The sequence below is a fragment of the Cetorhinus maximus genome, chromosome 17, assembly GCF_964194155.1.
Source record: "Cetorhinus maximus chromosome 17, sCetMax3.hap1.1, whole genome shotgun sequence".
NCBI lineage: Eukaryota > Metazoa > Chordata > Chondrichthyes > Lamniformes > Cetorhinidae > Cetorhinus > Cetorhinus maximus.
The window spans coordinates 98,495,972-98,516,166 of NC_135895.1; the positions used below are offsets into that span (position 1 = coordinate 98,495,972).

At 43.7% G+C, this 20,195-nt stretch overlaps 1 protein-coding gene across 1 annotated transcript in view; it reads left to right on the forward strand.

Annotated features, from left to right (window-relative positions):
* Positions 1-20,195, forward strand: part of LOC144692711 (adhesion G protein-coupled receptor D2) — a 290,395-nt gene that overhangs the window by 24,249 nt on the left and 245,951 nt on the right. Inside the window, exons 7-13 of the mRNA XM_078561799.1 lie at positions 6,224-6,358; positions 9,707-9,812; positions 10,991-11,132; positions 14,745-14,800; positions 15,625-15,751; positions 16,952-17,055; positions 17,290-17,392. Coding sequence (XP_078417925.1) covers positions 6,224-6,358; positions 9,707-9,812; positions 10,991-11,132; positions 14,745-14,800; positions 15,625-15,751; positions 16,952-17,055; positions 17,290-17,392 — 773 coding nt within the window. The remainder of the gene's footprint in view (positions 1-6,223; positions 6,359-9,706; positions 9,813-10,990; positions 11,133-14,744; positions 14,801-15,624; positions 15,752-16,951; positions 17,056-17,289; positions 17,393-20,195) is intronic.

Below are 20,195 nucleotides of genomic sequence, written 5' to 3' on the forward strand. Positions count from 1 at the left end.
GGAGCCTCTGGACTCTGTCCTCAATCAGTTGTTGGAGCTGCAAAGATAATCAAGGGAACATCAGGAAGAGATACCTGATGCACTCCTCAGATTACAAAGGACGATGGAGGAGTCCCCCTGCCTACAGTTTGAGGTGATAGCGCCAGCATGCCAATGCACCAAGGTCAACACTGGCAGGATGGAAGCTGCTATGGAGACCTTGATCCAGGACATGGGTCCTGCACTGCTGCGTGGGCTGAACTCCATTGCTAACACTGTTAGCCTCCAACAGTGTCAAGGCGAGAGGGGTGTGGGGCACCTTGATCTCGCTCCAGCTTCCCTTTTCCTTAAGGAGTCAGCCGGCACCCATAGGGAGGGGGACCCGCAGCTCGACACCCGGGGCAATCCACCCAGGTGACTCCAGGAATGTCCGGCCAATCCAAATCCCCTCTTCCTGTGACCCCATCATCTCCAGCTCCACAGGCCGTGGAGAGTGCACCTGGCCCACAGCAGGATACCCAAAGCAGGCCTGGGCCCTCCAGGTCTCGGCCCTCCAGAGAACGTCCACCAAAGTCATCACAGACAATAGGACGTAGCAGTCAGGAGGCTGCCTCCACCTCTGCTGTGGATGTTGGGTGACCACCTTGATTTAGTGGCAGGGTTAGGAAGGTTAGGAAGATTTAGTTGCACAGCCTGGGTGTTAATGTTCATAGGCTACAAGCCAGTTCAGTGAAGACAAGGCTATACCCACTTTAGCCTCAGCAAGAGTACAAAGATGGGCGTTGATCTTGGCAGTGTATGAGTATACTTTTATTCACGGACCCTGAAGCCAAATTGCAAATGCAGATGCACTCAGTTGTTTACCCCTGGAGGTAAAAGATGAGGATGTTCCAATTCCTCAGGAATACGTCTTGTTATTAAATGTCCTGGACTCATCACCGATATGCTGGTTAGGCCACAGCTAGAGTATTGCATGCAGTTCTGGAATCTACATTATAGGAAGGATGTGATTTCTCTAGGGAGGGTGCAGAGGAGATTTACCAGAATATTGCCTGGGCTGGAGAGTTTTAGTTATGAGGAGAGATTGGATAGACTGGGGTTATTTTCCCTGGAGCAGAGGAGATTGAGGGGGGACATGATTGAGGTGTATAAAATTATGAGGAGCATAGATAGGGTAGACAGGGAGGAACTTTTCCCCTTTGGCGGAGGGATCAATAACCAGGTGGCATAGATTTAAGGTAAGGGGCAGGAGGTTTAGAGGGATGAGAGGAAGGATTTTTTCACCCAGAGGGTGGTGGGAATCTGGAACTCACTGCCTGAAAGGGTGGTAGAGGCAGAAACCCGCATAACATTTAAGAAGTATTTGGATGTGCACTTGCGATGCCATGGCATACAAGGCTATGGACCTAGTGCTGGAAAATGGGATTAGAATAGTTAGGTACTTGTTTGACTGGCACAGACTCGATGGGCCGAAGGGCCTTTTTCTGTGCTGTAGATCTCTATGACTATGACTCTATGCGCCAAATAAATTAAAGATTGGATGAATTGAGACCCAGTCTTATCCAAAGTGAGAAATCAAGTTCTTTCGGGTTGGTCAAAAATACAAGAATCTGATGAAGTGAAACCATATTGCCAGAGAAGATATGAGATAACCAGCCAAGAAGGTATTTTATTGTGGGGAGTTCGAGTGATTGGTCCTCTCAAAGGATGAAAGCCATTGTTATCTCAACATCACAGTGCACATCCCGGAATTTCCAAAGTGAAGGCAATAGCACGTAGCTGTATGTGGTGGCCGGGAATAGATGGAGAAATAGAAAACCTAATGAGAGGTTGTATGCAGTGTCAACAAGGACAAAAATTACCTGCAACAGCCCCATTACACACCTGGGAGTGGCCAGGAAGACCATGGGTATGAGTACACATCGATTATGTGGGACCTTTTATGGGAACAATGTTTCTCCTTATCATAGAATCTCATTCTAAATGGATGGATGTATATGAAGTGAGGTCACCCATATCTTTAGTGACAATAGACAAACTACGGCAAAGCTTCACTATAAATGGATTACCTGAAGCGCTTGTATCAGATAATGGAAAGGTGCTGAATTTAACCGATTTACAAGCCTCAATGGTATTGTTCATGTGAAAACATCTCCATATCATCCTTCTTCAAATGAACTTACTGAGAGAGTGGTTCAGATGTTCAAATCTGGTATAAAGAAATTGTCTGGAGATTCGATAGTGACTAAATTAGCACGATTTCCATTCCACTACTGAACCACCTCTCATTCGACAGCAGGTCTCCCACTTGCTGAACAGTTGATGAAACGCTGTCTCCGATCGAGGCTGAGCCTAATTATGGGGAAGGTAGAAAGAAGGCAGGAAAATCAGAAAATGGGACATGATTGTCGCAGTCGGGACAGAACATTTAATGTAGGAGGGAAGGTATTTGTGGAAAATTTTAGAGAAGGACCAGCACGGTTGTTCAGTGAAATAAGTGCTGTAATGGGACCTCTTTCCTACCTTGTGAAAGTTGAAGATCGAATAATAAGAAGACATGTGGATCACATACAAAGTGGAGAAGCTAAATATCCAGAAGTGATTCCACTGGTGCTCGAGACTGAATCAACATTTCTTGTTGAAAACTCAACCAAGTACAAATGTATTTGAAGGGTCGACTGTACCTGAAAGAGTCAAAGAAACAAATTTACAGGTACCTGTGATAGAACCTGATGCTCAGATGACTTCAGTAAGGGAGACTCCAAAGCAAACTTCAGAAGCTGTAGAGCTGAGATGGTCTACACGCATAAGGAAACCCCCAGAGAGACTGACTTTGTAAATAATTGATGCGTAAATAACTTGATCTGTTGAAAAATTGTAAAATGTATTTTTCAGTAAAGGAGGAGGGGTGTAATAATCTGAAATGTAGTATACCTTTAAGACAAGTATTGTAATGTAAGGTCACATGATCTTATTGTCCAATAGCAGAGTAGCACGGGCTACCTCTATGTGAGAGTGTTCTCAAGTTGGTCACTGATAAGTGAAGACAGAGTTGTATGTTGTGAGCACACAAGTGTAGTTGTAGAGTTAGTTTGTAAAGAAACAGCATGTGTTTATTCTAACGATGATCTCCGGATGTTCTCTGTCTCTGTACCGACTCGGTCGCCCCGAACAAAGTGTGCAACCCAGATCCTTTAACCTCAACAAAGGGCACTGGATCCAACAAGGGGTCAGGTGCTGAAGGCTGACAAAGGATCAGGTGCACTTAAAGTTTCACAGCTGTGGCTCCATGATATGACCCTGATCACATAGTGCAAGTGAGCTACCCTCAGCCAGACAGGAGTCAGACATTCACAGAGGCAATGTGAAGATTTATGGAGTGTCCTCACTGCATGTTGTCATCATCCTCCTGGAATCTAGCACCTATTAGGGTCTCAGCTGCCTATCCATGACATGAGCCTGAGCACTGAGAGAATGTGCGCTGCCATCAGCCACACAGGAGTCAAACGTTCACAGATGCAAGGTGAGGATGTCAGGACTGTCCTCACAGCTTCTTGACATCATCCTCCACGAATCTTGTAGCTATGTGGGCATCCTGAGCATGCTTGCTGTGTTTGGCCAGCGAGATGACCTCATCGCCGACACCCTCGCCTTCGAGGACTTTATCACCACCATCCCCTTCGATGTCCTCCTTGTCGGAGGAGATGTGCAGCTCTGCCATTTCCTACTCAGCCAGGTCCTGCCCCGTTGCAGCGCTAGGTTGTGTAGTACACAACAAGATACGAAGATGTGCAACACTCTCTGTGGACTGTATTGAAGTGCTCCAGTGGACCTGTCAAGGCAATGGAACCTCATTTTCAAAATGCCTATCGTTTGCTCCACCAAAGTCCGGGTCGTGGCATGAGCCTCATTGAACCGTCGCTGTGCTGCAGTCTGAGGTCGCTGCACGGGCATCATCAGCCACGTACTCTGTGGGTAGCTCTTGTCCCTGAGAAGCTAACCCTGCAGTCACAGTGGACCCTGGAAGATGTCAAGGATCTGACACCTGCTAAGGATGTAGGTGTCATGGATGCTCCCTGGGAATCACGCGCAGACCTGCAGGATTTGTTCATGGTGGTCGCAGACCAGCTGAACATTCAGTGAGTGGAAGCCCTTGCGGTTGACATAGTTGACTGCTTGTTGCCACAGAGATCTGAGCACCACATGAGTGCAGTCGATGGGACTCTGCATCTGTGGAAAACCAGAGATCTGCGCAAACCCCAGCGCTCTTGCTTCCTCCATTTGCTGATCCCAGACAAAATGCACAAAGTTGTGTGCCTTCATGAAGATGGTGTCCGTGACCTCCTGGATATAGTTGCGCATGGAAGTTTGCGAGATCCTGCACAGGTCACCTGTAGAACCCTGGAAAGAGCCACTGGCGTAAAAATTGATTCCTGCGGTCACTTGCACATCCACTGGCAGTGGACGCCCTCCTTACCCCCGTGGCGTCCAATCCTGCAGCAGGTGGCATATGTGACTGAACAGTTCCCTTAACATGCGCAGTCTTCGGTGACACTGGTTCCCAGTCATCTGCAGAAATGATAGGCACCATCTATAGTCCCTAGGTCTAGCAAGATGCCTACGAGCATCTCTGTGGATCTTCAGCTGCATACACAGCTGGCCCTGTTGCCCCTTCATCTTGTGGGAGGTGCTCCTCCCTTTACCAAGCCAGGCGTCTCCACCGTTCTTTTCTTCTCTTTCTTCTCCTCTTCCTCCTTCTCCTTCTCCTTCCTTCTTTTTCTTTTTCTTCTTTGCTCCCAGTAAGCATGAAGCATACCGCTAAATCACCAGGCTCCATGATCCTGATGTTCTCCTCCTGCAGGATCAAAGGGAGAGATGTGTGGGTTAACATATGTCTCCTAAGGACCTCTCTTGGTTAAGTCTCCGGCTCCGGCTGCCGGAGATTGCTGGCCAGCACTTGGATGGTCAGTGTGCAGTGCACTTCATGGCTGTCCGAAACCCACTCACCTCTGCCCCACTCCACCTGCCCGATTGGCAGCAGCTTTGCCTGTTGGACTGCATATTGTGCTCTCAGCTCAGGCGCAGGCATTCTCCTAACCCACACTGCCAGGCTGCACTGTTAGCTTGAACCATGAGGGAGACTGGTCCACACCTGAATAAAGACATTGCAAGCGGCTGTGACCGCCTCCCCCAATGACTCTGCCATGGCCACCTTTCGCAAGGGGATTCTACAACTTGCCCAGATGGCAAATTGTTCTGTGACCTCCTAAAATACACATTAATTTGCAGTCTGTGCCCGAGGGGTGAAAAGTTTTGGAGCATTTGGTGGCACTTTCATGCTGTTGTGTTGCTTGAGTGGGCAGAAAAGCTTCAGAGGCCCAACTCCAAGCATGTCAATGGAGCTCCTGGTGAACAGCCTCAGCTGTGGAATAATGCTCACTTTTGTCAAGCTTTTCCAAGTGTATGGTGTTTGACATGGGGAGGTGTGTGATTTCGGCGTTAGGGCACAATAATGAGATGCAAATACATTAAAATTCCTGACATTGGACAGCGGGAAACGGGGCCCGCCATTGACGGTCGGAATAGACAATTGCAAACTGGTTTCACGATGGCGTGAAACCGATTTTTGGCCTTCTCACCATCTTGTCCACTCACGCCCGCCATGACGCCTGCCGTCAATGGGACCGGACAATTCTGCGCTTTGAGTGGACTGTCGTGCATTTATGAATTGTCAAAAGATTATTTTGCGATGGCACAGTGAGTTTATCCAGTGGGTAACAAAGTCATAAACCAGGAAGGTGCCGCGGTTTGATTTGTGCTGAATGACTTGATGTTCTATTGGGTGCCAGATGAAGAGTTACTTTTGGTCTCAGATGCTGTACTTTGGGGTAGGGTGCATGGGGTAGGCAGGGGATCACATAGAGAAGGGTTGTGCAGTTTGAGCAGAATGATAGAGTCATGTAAGCCAGTGGACGAGGTGGGTTGCTAGGAAGTGAGTGTGCATGGATATTGGGCAAGAAGCAGATTGGACTTGGCTGCGATGCACCTTGTAGCCAGATGAAACTCTGTGTTAAAGCTCACATGTAAACAATGGCCACCTGGGTGAAATACTGGAGGGTGCTCAGCACCTGGTGGACCCAAGCTTCAGGAAAGAGTCAATGACTTTAGGGCAGTGGGGAGGGGCAGGAAGGAGAAAGAAAATCAGCATTTGCTGATACAATCTTGTTCTGATATAATCTTGTAGATATGCAGATCAAAGCAAGCCAGTTGCCCAGTTTGGAAGGTGACCTTGTTTACAAACCCAAATGTCTTTCTGCGCGCAATCGAGTGGATGAAATCCAGATCCCTGGTTCAGAGATGTCCCTGCTTCTCACTTTAGGTAAGTGACACCGAATAGTATTATTCATGTCTTCTGTGTTAGATTTTCCTGTTGAATGCTAACCACCAAAATTGCTCATCTATTTTTCTTAATGTTGCCATGGTTGAATTTCTGAGCATAGGAAAAAGCTTCTAATAAAGATTTGTCTATTTCAACACAGGGGGCAAGTTGAAAATAAATACACAGCCTACCCAGTGACTTGCGTGGAGAAACCTGCAGAGAGAAGGCCCCTGAATTGGTTCCCAATCTGCTTTGAGTTAGGTGACCTGAGCTGGGATAGCAGCAAAGGTGTTACAATTGGCTTCAGTGCCACTGGGCCAGGCAGGGAAACATCAGCCAGCTCTCTTGTTCAAACACTATCAGGTGACCCTTGCTGGAAAATGTACATTTGGTTGTTAATATGAAGGCATCGCAGATGCAATCATATAAATAATCTGGCAACATTCCTCATTTAGACTTGCAACTGAAAATTAGGCACTTGAAAAAGTACCTGAGGTAGAGAAGTGTGAACGGTGTTTCAGCAATAATTTGCAGGAGAGTTAGGGAGAAAATTGTGGGGGTGGGGGGGTGGGGAGGGGGTGTGTGTCGGAAATAAAAAAAATGAAGGAAATCATATATAGAGTAGGTAGGATTAGAGAGCCTAGTGAACTAAAATGCGATCCATGTTTGAAGACTTTTACTGTAACAAACAAAGTAAAATCAACATAGACTAAGCATTACTTAACAGGCAACTAATATATCAAACTAAAGGAAAGGTACTTCCCCATTAACTAAATAATGCAATTTAAATAATTTATAACACATTTTACTTAATGCCATGCTTCCAACAGATATGTAGCTTTGTAGGTTAAGTTCTAGGCTTCTCCTGGCTATTTAGCAGACTCCCATCTCTCTGTCACGCCAGGGCAATTCTTTCTGTGTACTCCGAAAGCCGTTCCACTCAATCTTCTAAGTGTCCCCAAACTGACTTCAGCAGCAAGGTCCATTCTGGTGACTTCTTTTACCTTAAATCTCCACAAGTCCCGTCTCTTTGAACAAGGAACCAGTTTGCACCAGCATCCTTGTGGCTAACACATAAAACGGTATTTTCCTCTGCTTTTCACAGCATCAGCTGTTCTTGTCTCCTTCTCTGTGTCTGTGTATTTCTGTCTCCAGAAAACTAGCTGCCTCTCTTTTGTGTCAAGGTGCGAAACTTGTTACTTGATTTTCCAAAGGTATCAGTTACAGAACACGTGGGCCTGTCTCCATGCAGAGTTTAGTAGGATCACCATCCTCCTATCGAGGACATTCTATTTCACTGTAAATTAAAGGAAATGTTTTAAAGCATAACTGCCTCATAAAGCCTTGCGTTTGTAACATTATGTAGTTTTTTAATAGGCACTCAAAGAAAGATGTGAAAACAGAGGCTCAGTAAAGAAGGCAGAGAATAGGATGGGTGATCAAAAACATAGTCAAAGAAGTGGGCTTTCAGAATGTTCTTGAAGGAAAGCAGAGAGATTGAGAAGTTTAGTGAGGGAATTCTGGACAATAGGATTCAGGTGGCTGATGGCTGTGCCACCAACAGAATGGGGACGCACAAATGGCTGGAAGCAACAATGGAGTGTTTGGGGGATGCACACAGCCCTGCAGGAGATTGTGGAGATAAGATGGGCTGAGACTGTGGAGGGACTTAAGAGCAACAGTTTAAATTTGTTAAGTTTGGAGGGTGGGGAGGCAATGTAGATCTGTGAGGACAGAGGTAATGTGACAGGGTATGTACAGCACAGTTTTGGAAAGGTTGGCATTTATGGATAGTGTTGGATTTGAGTTTGATGTCAAGAAGTTTGGAGGTGCTGAAGGCATGTGTGATGGCATGCAGCATTGTGGAAATGGAAGTAAGCAGTCCCTTCAGTGGATAGGGATCAGGGTCTGAAACACAGCTCACAGTGAAATAGGGTCCAAAGTTGTCAATAGTCCAATTCAGTTGAATCAGTGGTCGGAGAGGATGGATGTAGACAAAAATGATGATTTTGGTCACTGAAATGTTAAGTTGGTAGAAGTTGTACCTCATCTCAGAATGGATGCCAAAGAAATAGTCTGACATTACAGAGCTGATCGAGGAAGCTGGTGGAAAGGTAGAGCTCAGTGTCATCTGTGAATGTGTGAAATCTAACTCTATATTTCTGGATGATGTTAACATAGCCAATTGTGTAGTTAATGAGTAGGAGGGGGGTAAATATATAAATCCTTGCAAGATCTGGAGGTGATACTGCAAAGGATGGAAGAGAAGTCAATGCTGGATCTGCTGTGTTCAAATAGATAGGAATGTGACAATAAACCCATGGAGCTTGGTAGCTGGCGTGAGATAGTGGTGAAGGGCGGCATGGCCAAACATTCTGAGCACCGAGAGGATGGGAAGGAATAGTGCACAATAGTCACAAGTACAAAGGATGTATTTTATTATTTTGATTAGTGATGTTTTGATGAGAAGTTGGAAATTGGACTGGATGAATTCAGAGAGGAAGTTTGGGTGAGGTAGGTATGGAGTTGAAAATTAACAGCTACTTTGGGGACCTTAGTGAGGAAAGGGAGATTAGAGATGCAGCAGTAGTTGGTGAGGGTGCAATGGATTATGGTGGGATTTTACTTTATTCATTCTTGGTATGTGGGCTTTGCAGGCAATGCCAACATTTTTTTGTCCATCCCTAAAAGTGGAAGGGGTAATAACAAGGACAGAAACATTATGTTCTAGGTGAGGGAACCCTTTACAATCCAAACTAGCAAAGGTTGCACCTGAACCTTGTGTATCAATCCAGTGTGGATGGATAGATACTGCACATCATGTTTTAAATTGATCTAAATTGGCCGCAATCCAATTTGTAGTTGTCTCAAGACTGCAATACAAACCAATCCGGCCATCCCTAACTTACCTATTTCCCTTAATGAGGCTGTGAAAAATGGAGATATCACAGTGGAGAGTGTTCTTTAAAAAATAAGAGATTCAGACATGGGGGAATAGATGCTAATAAAACAATTTTATTGACAATTTTTTTATTAGCTAATACTCACAAGAGATTGGAGAAACAAATTCAAACCCAACCCCTTGCCAATCTTTAATGAGGCCTATTGAGTATGCATACATGGAAAACACAGCTTTATAGGTTCTATCCCTTTAAATGAAAAGAGTGCATATCATCAGTAAGGAGCTCGAGAGATGTGTTCATCTGTGATGCGACTTAGACGCCATAACCTCCTCTAAGTTGCATTTGCTTTTATTGGTTGTTGTCCCTATCCATGTTGCGACTATCTAGTATTTTTATTAATAGAAAGTGTTTCTGTAAATATTAAGCGTTTATTTTATTTCTTTAGGATACAGTGAATTGATATTTATACATGCCTACTATCGAAGTGTGGAATATCATCTGACACCTCACAACCTAGACTCTGTATTACTAGCTGGGAGATCAGACAAACGGTAAGATTAATAATCAATGACCAGAAAACTTTGACCATAATATAAAGAAGATTCTCCAATAGATAAACCCATACTTCAATTTTGAAATGAATGCAGAACTGTGTAGAAAGCAGTTTCCGTCTGAAGGAGAGATATCTTGTTCAAATCAGCAGGTGATCAACCTGTTCTGTTTTTTTTTTAGCGGTTTTCTGATTTTATTTCACGTTTTTATTATTCTGCAAATCCTCCAAGAAATGGATAATATATGCAAGATGGCTGATATACTAGGGTGAGAAAATTCACTGCTGAACCATGAAAACAATCATTTGAGGAATGTTTTATACTTACATCATTATAGTATGTTTATGATTTACTAGATCAGGAACTTTATTATGTGAATGAACAGAAACTGATTTGATATGTTGGGATTTTGGGACAGAATTATACTCTGATTAAGTATGCACCTATCATGTAATGCTCTATACAGTCATTCCAAATGTCACATTTAGCTGCAATATTTTGTGCAGCTATTCCACAACTTTACTCCTGATAATCAATTCCACTATTTCATTAGGAATTGAACTAAGACCCGTAGGTCTATAATTGTCTTTGTCTGTTTCGTCACTCTTTTTGAACATGGTACCACATTACTTTGTATAAGAATGCATGCTACTAACTTTTATAATGTTGTTTAGTGCAGAGTGTCTGGTTTCTTATGTGGAGCAAAGCAATACAGGGTCTACTTATGCCTGAATGACTTGTAACACACAGTACAGAGTGGAGTATTTAATATCAACTTGTGTATTGGAGTCTGAGGCTACATTTCTTGTGGATGGTTTTGTGATGGTTCAAGTCCTATTGTATTGACTGCTAACCAGATGCTGTTTCTTAATAAACTGCTTTTAATTTACTCACCCTTGCTCAGTGCTCCATCTGAATTTGGTAACAAGAGGACACTTAGGCTTGAGGTTGCAGGGTCTTGTATTGCATTTTGGTTATTCTCTTGTATAACAAATCAGATGATATGATTCTGTAATGATTTTGATAGCGAAGTAACAGTAATGGACCACGACAATATCGGACAAGAACTGTTTAATACTCCACAAATTGGAACGCAAGATAAACATTTATCTTTCATAGCACATACATTTTACAGAAAGTATCATAGGAGAATTTCTGTGCTTTTGCAATATAAACAGCCGATACAGCTCAATGTATTATGATTCCAGCTTGCAGACAAGCCAGCTTCAGACAGCTGTTATCTCTTCAACTGTACGTGATCCAGTCAGAGCAAGGAACATCCCCACTGCTGTGCAGTATTCTCTGTCACACAGGGCTGTGGTAAGCAAATTGAGAATGTTCCTCAAACAGAGTATTACTTGATTAGAACTGTATTCATAAAGTTTATAGCTTCTAATGTTTTGGATTAAAATAACTGTTATATATTTCATTGCATCTCTCAAAGTAGTTCAGAATGATTATTTTTCTATACGACATTATTTTGGAAACCATAATAACATCACATAGGCCTTGCAGAATAGATTGTCGGAAGATAATTTGTTTCCATATACTTTTGAGAAGAATTCAGTACTTCTTTTTGCTCCATCTTATCTCCTTTTTGCTCCAGTTTATCTCCTTTTTACATTTCCCCCTTTAGAGATTAAAGAAACCTGTTTGCAGCTTCTTTTCTCTATAGCACCTGGAACAAAGCCCCTGCATTCTGATGAATCTCCAGCTCAATTGCCCAAGTCGATTCAAATGCACAGTCTAGCTAGTTTTTGGATTATATTAACAAATCACTGGACTAGTAATCCAGAGGTCCAGATCAATGCTCTGGGGTCGTGGGTTCAAATCCCACCATAGTATCTGGTGGAATTTGAATTCAGTTGATAAATCTGGAATTAAGAAGCTAGTCTCAGAAATGGTGGCGATGAAACCATTGTCGATTGTCATTTAAAAACTCATCTGATTCAATAATATTCTTTAGAGAAGGAAATCTGCCATCCTTATGTGGATGTGATGTGGTTGATTCTTAACCGGCCTCTGAAATGACCTAGTAAGCCACTCAGTTCAAAGGCAATTAGGGATGGACAACAAATGCTGGCCTTGGCCAGTGATGCCCACATCCCATGACAGAATAAATTTAAAAAAATCAAAGCAAGCTCTTCATGCACTCTGTGGCATTTTTCTTTCAATGTCATTTGTGCCTGCATCAAAAATCTGTGTCAGTCTCTTTGTGAACCATGTCATTGTTTATGACACGATTCTTAAATCTCCTTCACCATCTGATTTTGCAGGCAGTGATAATCCAACCTCCCATGTGGATTAATGGGAAAATTTGGGTTAATTTTTTCTCAATAGTGAAAAGGGTGGATAAATTACATAGACTCCCAGTTGTCATCAAGGGAATTGTTTTTATTTAGGGTCATTCGAGAATGCTCTGCTCTGCATGTATTGGAGTCTAAGGTTGCATTTCCTGTGGTGGGTTTTGTGATGGTTCATGTTCCGTCTTTTTGACTACAAACCAGTTGCAGTCAACTGGTCCAGCCAGTCCCATCACTTTACATGGAGAGGCAGCATAAGTCCTCTTATCCAAAGCAAAGGGCCAGTGTCAAAGGCTAAAAGAATAGATGAGTTATGCCTGTGCCAATTTTTAAATGAGATTAGTAAGCCTACTGGGTTGAGTTCATCCATTTACAAATGGTAAAAATGAATATTTCTCTTGGTGAGCACCAGGCTCTATCCAAAATCACTCAGACACGTAGATATCATTATGCAGATTGCAGGGTTATTATAGAAATAAATTGTTGTCCGGAAAATTTATTCTCCTGCCCAGGGTACCTTGTTGCATGGCTATGCTTAACTTAGCATCTTATCCATTTTCACAGAGGCATCTTTTAACATTCTTTATTTTTTGAAAGAGATGTAAATCGTTGTGCCTAAGATGAGGGTGTGCAGAAAGTTTTTATGAAATTACCCAAGGCATCATTCCAGAGGTGCTTGAACCTATCAGTAGCATGAATGAGCTCTAATCCTCTAAAGCAGGGAGCCCTTTTGAAGCAACCGGGTTGCTGGGGAGGCAGGTGGGCATGTCTAAACATCTGAGTTCCAAAGGCCCAGACAAGAGATGAAAGCAGGGATCAAGGGATCATTCAGTTTCCTCCCTTTGCTGCCTTTAGTCTCACCCTTCAGCAACTAATGCTGCACTATACCTGCCTTTCAGTGTCAAGCCTGTTTCTTTTGTGTGCTTGAAGTGGTGTTAGCTTTGCCATACAGATTAAACAGGCTCCATGAGCAGGATCTTTTGGAGGTGATGGGGAACTTGGCCACTGGCTGGAGAGTTGGCGAGACCCCGTGTTGCCTCTTTTTGAGAAAGCCTGCCACATCTTCTGCTACCCAGGCACTTAACAGGCCAGCGGCGGGCCACCCCACGGATCAAGGACCCGGAGAGGGCGGGGTGGGGGGGAGCGGATGTCAGCAGTTCTTCTGTACTCAGCAGCGCCACTGGGGAGGTGGTGGCCACTGCTGGTACTATGTCCACCTGAGGCTTCGGATGGAGGGGGGACCCAGGCACAGATGAATGATGGCGGGAGGGGTGTTGTGTGGGGTGGGGTCACAGCGAAGAAGGGTGAGGGGAGCTGTCTGCAAGGATAAGGCGTGGCTTTCGGCAGGGCCCACACCCCCCGCTCCCCCCAACCTTCCTGATGCTGGGTCCCTCGATCAGCACTGAGTGAGTACCTTTGAACAAGGGACCCCTGCTGGGACCCTGCAAGCAACCATGCCAGGGTTTGTATTTTGTGCTCCATGCATGGCGGGTTCCCCACCCCCCTGCTGGGTTAAGACCAATTATGGTGGAATGAGGCCCTTAAACGGGCATTAATTGCTCACTTAAGGGCCTCAATTGGCAGCCTGGTGAAATGGCAGCCCATGGACTTAATTGGGTTGGAGGTGGGTTCCCACACCACAGTCCACCTAATTAAATGCTCCTCGCCACAAAACATGCCATGGGGGAGGACACAAGATTCTTCCCCCACACTTTTCATTCTTCATTCATTTGAATTACATGCGTGCATGCACACGGTGGTGATTGTCTGAAATTTGAAGGTATCTATCAGGTACCTGTGGTCCTAGGTTAACTACAGAATTAAACAGCCTTTTTGTACCACCCCAACAATGGAACTTGGCTGCTGGATGTTAGCTATGGTACAGTTGGTAGCACTCCTGTTTCTGAGTCGTAAGGTTCAGATTTAAGTCCCACTCCAGGGCTTGAGCACAACAATCAAGGCTGATATTCCAGTACAGTACTGCGGGAGCACTGTGCTGTCAGATGTGCCGTCTTTTGGATGAGATGTTAAACTTAGGCCCCATTTGCCTGCTTGGTTGCATGTAGAAAAATCCCGTGACACTACTTTGAAGAAGAGCACGGGAGTTATCCCTGGTGACCTGGCCACTATTTATCCCTCAATTGGCACCATAAAATCAGATTATCTGGTCATTATTGTGTTGTTTGTGTGAGAGTATGCTGTGCGCAAATTGGCTGCTGTGTTTCCTACATTACAACAGTGACTACACCTCAAAAGTACTTTGTTTTGCTGTAAAGCTCTTTGAGATGTCCGATGGTCATGAAAAGCGCCACATAAATGCAAGTCTTTTTTGTTAATCCCAGCTCAACATCCCTACTGCACCAGTGAGTTAGTCTGCCGTACGTACATCGACCATCTGGTGCCCACTAAAATTGCCAGTTGGTCAGAGATAATTCTGTGTTGTAGTCCCATGTTTACTTGAAGGTCGATTGAAGTTGGCCAAGCTCTTTCACATAGTGCCCCCACAGTCTTGTTTTAATTCAGTGTAAATGTAAACATGTTATTTTGGATGAGTACATCACAAAGCGGTTTTGTTGAAATCCAGCACTGATTCAAGTTTGACTGCTGTTGTGTCATGTTCTTTTTAAAGGTTGGATTTTCAAAATTTGCCACCCCAACATGTGTGTTTTGGAACTTCAGTCTTCAGTAAGTACCCTAACATTTGCCCGGTTCCAACCATTGTATTTTACAGGGATTGGAAAAGTGTCTTTATAACATTGGTCCACTGCTCCATCCCTTCCCCATTACTCCTCTGCTTCCCTGAAGGCATTTACACATACTCATGTCTCATTCTGTGGATGCTCAATGCCCTATGTAGTACCTTGTCCAAAAGATTAGGGTGTCAGAGCATCAACAGGCTATTCACATTGAGGGCATTCTAGTCAGAGTATGTTTTCCTCCATTTTCTAATACTAGGGAAAAAATTGCTGTTAGCATAAAGCCGATTTTCCCACCACTTTCCCCTGTCATTAGCAAATAGAGGAAGATATACCACTCCAATCCAACTGGGGTGAAGAGGAGGAGCTGAAGTTTACTTTTCTCCTCCTTGCCCACCAGGCATCACCCCTCGACATTCAGGTACCATTAAGAGAGCGTTGGCGACCATGGACTTCCATTGGATTGGTCCATGATTATGCTTGGCAAAGTACTGCAGTGGTTTGCAATAGGCACTGAGGCAATTAATAGTGCCATAAGCTTGAAGCAGAGGTCAGCTGACTTAACATTAATTTACCCGGGTCCCTGCTGATTCTGTTCCACACTGGGTAATACATTTACTTACTAATTTTCAGTCTCAGATACATTTCTATGCTACCTATGAGTTGCTACAAGAAATGTATTTTCAAAATATATATCTGCATTCCAGTTAACCTAACTTTAATAAAGCATCCACTTATTGTACGGATTATTTGAAAGCCTTAAAGCAGTTATATTCTTCAAAGGGCTGGATATTTTTGTAATGTTTATTTCAGAGATGGACATTATGCCGGATGGTCAAACCAAGGTTGCCAAGTGATCCAGTTTGAGTCCGAGATCACAATCTGCTTTTGTAACCACACAACCAACTTTGCTGTGTTGATGCAGTTCACAGAAATACAGGTAGGTTTGCAATTAAGAGAGGGGAGTGCATGTCTCTGTCTTATCAATAAAAATAGCCCAAGGAGATTGTTTTTTCCATTCTAGTCTGGTTTTTTGAGTAATGTGTGGGAACTTGTATACATTTCCCTTTTTCTCATCTAGACTGTGTCTACTGTGAGCCAGCCTGGATGACACTGTGACTGAGTAATTGAGATTGATGTGTTGATAGACTTGACTGGAAATAATTTTCCACAATGGGAACAATGCAGAGCTTGTACCCATGTATTAGTGCTCAGTTGAACATTTGCTACATTGTACCAACAAAGCTTTCCTGACAATCCAACATATAACTTCTGCACCCATTTGACATTTTTCACACGTATTAGTGAGATTTGTCTGCCTGTGACATACTGTCAAAACATGGCTGGTTGTGAGTATAAGTGCTTGCTGCATAGAAAAAAGCAACAAAGGAATCATTTATAGTCCCACATTAAGTGAAGTTAGACCAAGAATGAAAATAAATTATAATGACACCTGATTTCTGTCATGTGCATAACATCACAACTTTATTTAAACAACTGCCTGATTTGTTTTATAAGAATATTTGAAGTTTTCAATATTTTGATGTCTAATTTCCCAGACCACATCCTTATACTCATTAAGCATGCTGATCTTTTCATTTGAGCTTAAACAGTGAAAATACATGCTAAGATTTTTAAACAGTTCTAAAATTGTTCTATCTTGAAGTAAAACACTTTTGATTGTATAAAGCTTTTCTCTTTTTTTTGTTGAATTGTGCCACATTTATACCCTTCTTGGGTCATGGTATGTTATAGATACATGCTACTTGAACATAATGCACATTGGGGCGGTACAGAGCTCTCTGCAGATCGAAAAGGCTTGGGTTAAGCAAGCAATGGATGGTGAATCGGGGGCTCATTTGGAAGTGTATTGGCAGGGTGTGATCCATGAGGGTTTTAAGGGGACAGTGAGATGTCATCAGTTGGCCCCAGCCTCCTTTTTGCTGTGAGGTGTGGGGCAAGATTGTGACAAAGTGACTTTTGTACTGCAGCATATGTTATACGTACTCCTCCGTGGGCTTGGCTTTGATAATTGTGCATATTATGGAATATAAAGTGACAGTAAATAGCTGTCCACTGTAATGCATTTTGCCAAATCAACTGTTGCAGCAACATTTTGTTGATCTGATGTCTTACACAGTGGGGTTTGGAGACGGAGATGATCTTAAACAAACTGACCTTCATTGGATCTGGAGCCTCACTCTGTGCCTTAGTGGTGACCTTGACTCTTTTCACAGTGCTGGAGTAAGTATTGTATTAGAATTGCTGTTTTATAGATACTTTGATAAGTCCTGCTAAATCTAAATGATGTTGACGGGTATGATATGTTGGAATGATGTGACAAGATCCCAACCGCAGTTACAGCCCTTCCCAGTCTAAATTACCTCTATAATGGGCTGTGTTACCAGATGAATATTTCCTTAAAGTGACCAAAAAATGCCAAATGATTGTAATTTTCGTCTTTGTTTAAATCTCTAGTATTCCAAAATCTGACCGAACCTCCATTCACAAGAACTTGTTTGTAGCTCTGATTGCAGCACAAGTGGTGTTACTGAGCAGTGACTCAGCAACAAACAGTAAGGTATGTTAAGGGTGTTGCCCTCTATTACAGCTTACATTTATACAACATGTTTATTGTAAAAGGTCCCAAGGCACTTTACAGGCGTGTAATAAAAAATAAATGAGGTATTCCAGGTAGCTGAGCAGGACACCAACAACCATTAGTGGAGGTAGAATGTTGGAATATTACTGCTTTGCAGGTCAATGCTTTTAAGTATAAACACTGAAAGTCAACGGTCCACAGTCTTTTTCAGCATCTCCTATGGGTCCATGCGGGGAAATTTAACCTCCTAAAATGGGCAGCCTTGGGTTAACTGAGGAGTTAAAGTGTTAAAAATCTGAACCCCGACCCCAACCTGCCCAATTCCGGTTTTAATGAAGACGAGAAGGGGAGTGGCTGACCATATTTAAATATTATCATGAGGCTACATGTTGGTTTTCACCATTTAAAATTTAATACAGGCTGGCCAGGAACCTTGGGCCCCAGGGAACCTCAAAAGCTAAACAGAGGCAAGGTTCTGCTGAATTAGGAGGTAACTGCCTGGCCGAACCCCTGTGGTTGGATCCCCATGCCGACCCTTCCAATTCTCCGCCCCCACTGAGGCCTGAAATTTTTTACCCCCTACCTGCACCCACTGGTTGGGGCACAGACCTACATGGTCCTGCGGCCTCCTCTTGACTGCTCCCTAATTCCACCCTTCCCCACAACTCCCCCGCCCCCCTACAAACTCCCAATGAGTCAAGTAAATTAAAATTCCCCTCATTGACATCTGCAGATCATGCTCAGAAGAGGTCTGAAGTCTAAAACCCATGTTACCTTGGACCAGTTTGAGCTAAAGGCATTATGGATGGAAGCTTAATCCATTAGCTCTTCTCTGAATGATTTGGAGGAACCTCTCTGTGTCCAAAGGAAAACGTTCTTGCTGTGAGGTTATGGTATATTGTGTAGTGTAATGATTATGTTCAAATAGGAAAGAACATTTAAAAATGGACTACTTTACCTGAAATATTTATTATTGTTAATGATCATAGAAAAAGAACTTGGATTGAAACTCAGGCCCATAGCTTCCGATCTCCGGGAGTGAGGTGTGGTGTGGTGGTCGTACCTGGGAGGTACCTCAGATGATGTGTTGGAAAGATCCTCCACAAGTCCCCTTGTAAGGATTGCCTAGCAACTTCCCGGGAAATTCAAATATCCAATTGGCCAATTACCCTGCACTGGGAACCATCCAACACTCTGATTCAAATCGGAGACTTTGGATAGTTCCAACTATCTTACCAGAATAGCTACCCAGGCAAAGTTAGAATTAATACCATTTCTAACTCCTGGGTAACTATAGGACTGCCCCCCCACCACCTCCGGCTTCCCTCCTGAGTGCCCCCATCCCCTTGATTACCCTCCCGACATGATTGACCCAACCTAACCCCCCTCCACTGACCACCCAAGTCCCCCACCACCCCCCTGCACCCCTTCCTCCATCCTACCCACTTACCTTACACACTTACCTTCTCTCTGGCTTCTCAAAGTGGCTAGGACTTTTTAAACTTACCTGCTTTACGGGGTGGTGTAAAAAGGAGACGTGGCTTCCTTTCATCTGACTCTGCTGCCCTGCAGTAAAGGAAGGCCTTGGGGCCAAAAACAAAAACTGCTGGAAAAACAGCAGGTCTGACAGCATCTGTGGAGAGAAAGACAAAGTGAACATTTCGAGTCTGTACGAACGGCCTCGGGGACCCTGCTGCACTGCACTTTTCTCACCCGGCCCGAGTCGGAAGACCGGGCAAGGAGGGTGCAGCTCCTGATTAAGGTAGGAAAAAAGGAGCGGAGTGGCAATCCAACTTTGATTGTCACTCCTGGGAAATTCTGGCCCATAGTAACCATTTTGTGTACAGCAAGATCCCACAAACAGCAATGAGATAATGACCAGACCTTGATGTTGATTGAATGATAAATATTGGATGATTTTCGTTGAAATAGCACAATGGAATCTCTTATGTTTACCTAAGATAGCAGATTGGGCCTTGGGTTAATGTGTCATCTGAAAGATATGTAGAAGGATTTTGTCTTTCATCTAAACAAGTATCATGACTTGGTGTTTCCACCTTGTTGCCTTCCCACCACGCACCACCACCGCACTCCCCCACCTTCCACACTGACACCCACTCAGGCCATGCAGAGCTATGGAGCTATGATGCTGGCTGCGTCCAGTCATCCTATAACCCAAGTGGTTGTTCTGCAAGTGTGAACTTACTGAGTGAGCACTACGAGGGGTGCCACACCAATGGGGCATCACAGTTGAGCCTGACCTTGTTCTCAACTGACTCATTCTGTACATAATGACCAGGGGTAAAAGCATTGCTGGGTCCACATTTCCAACTCTGCTAACTGTTCTATTCCTTCCCTGGTGCAAAATCACCTAACCCTCTCAGCAGAACAGAGATTGAACTGAGGTCTTACTGGTCTCTATGGCTCATTTCCCCACTACCCTTACCAAATGAGGAACTTTAGAGGATACACATGCAAGATAAATAATTGGGAATGGCCTCCCAGCTGTGGAAAAAGAAAATAGTGAAGTGTTTTAAGATTTTGACCAAGAATAATTATGCTAACCATTAGGCTACTAATAATTGTAGTGAATCCTGTGCTCTGTCGATAGACATACTTTTAAGTAGAAAGGAAATTAGAAAGGGAGTTGCGGTTGATAATACCAATATTATATTTTGTGCTACTGCTGTTTTATATGCTGATGTGGATGTCAGTTTATGCTCCCATCATTGATATGTTTGTTATTTAGCTTATGCTTTGCATCACTGAAGAAGCACAAAAT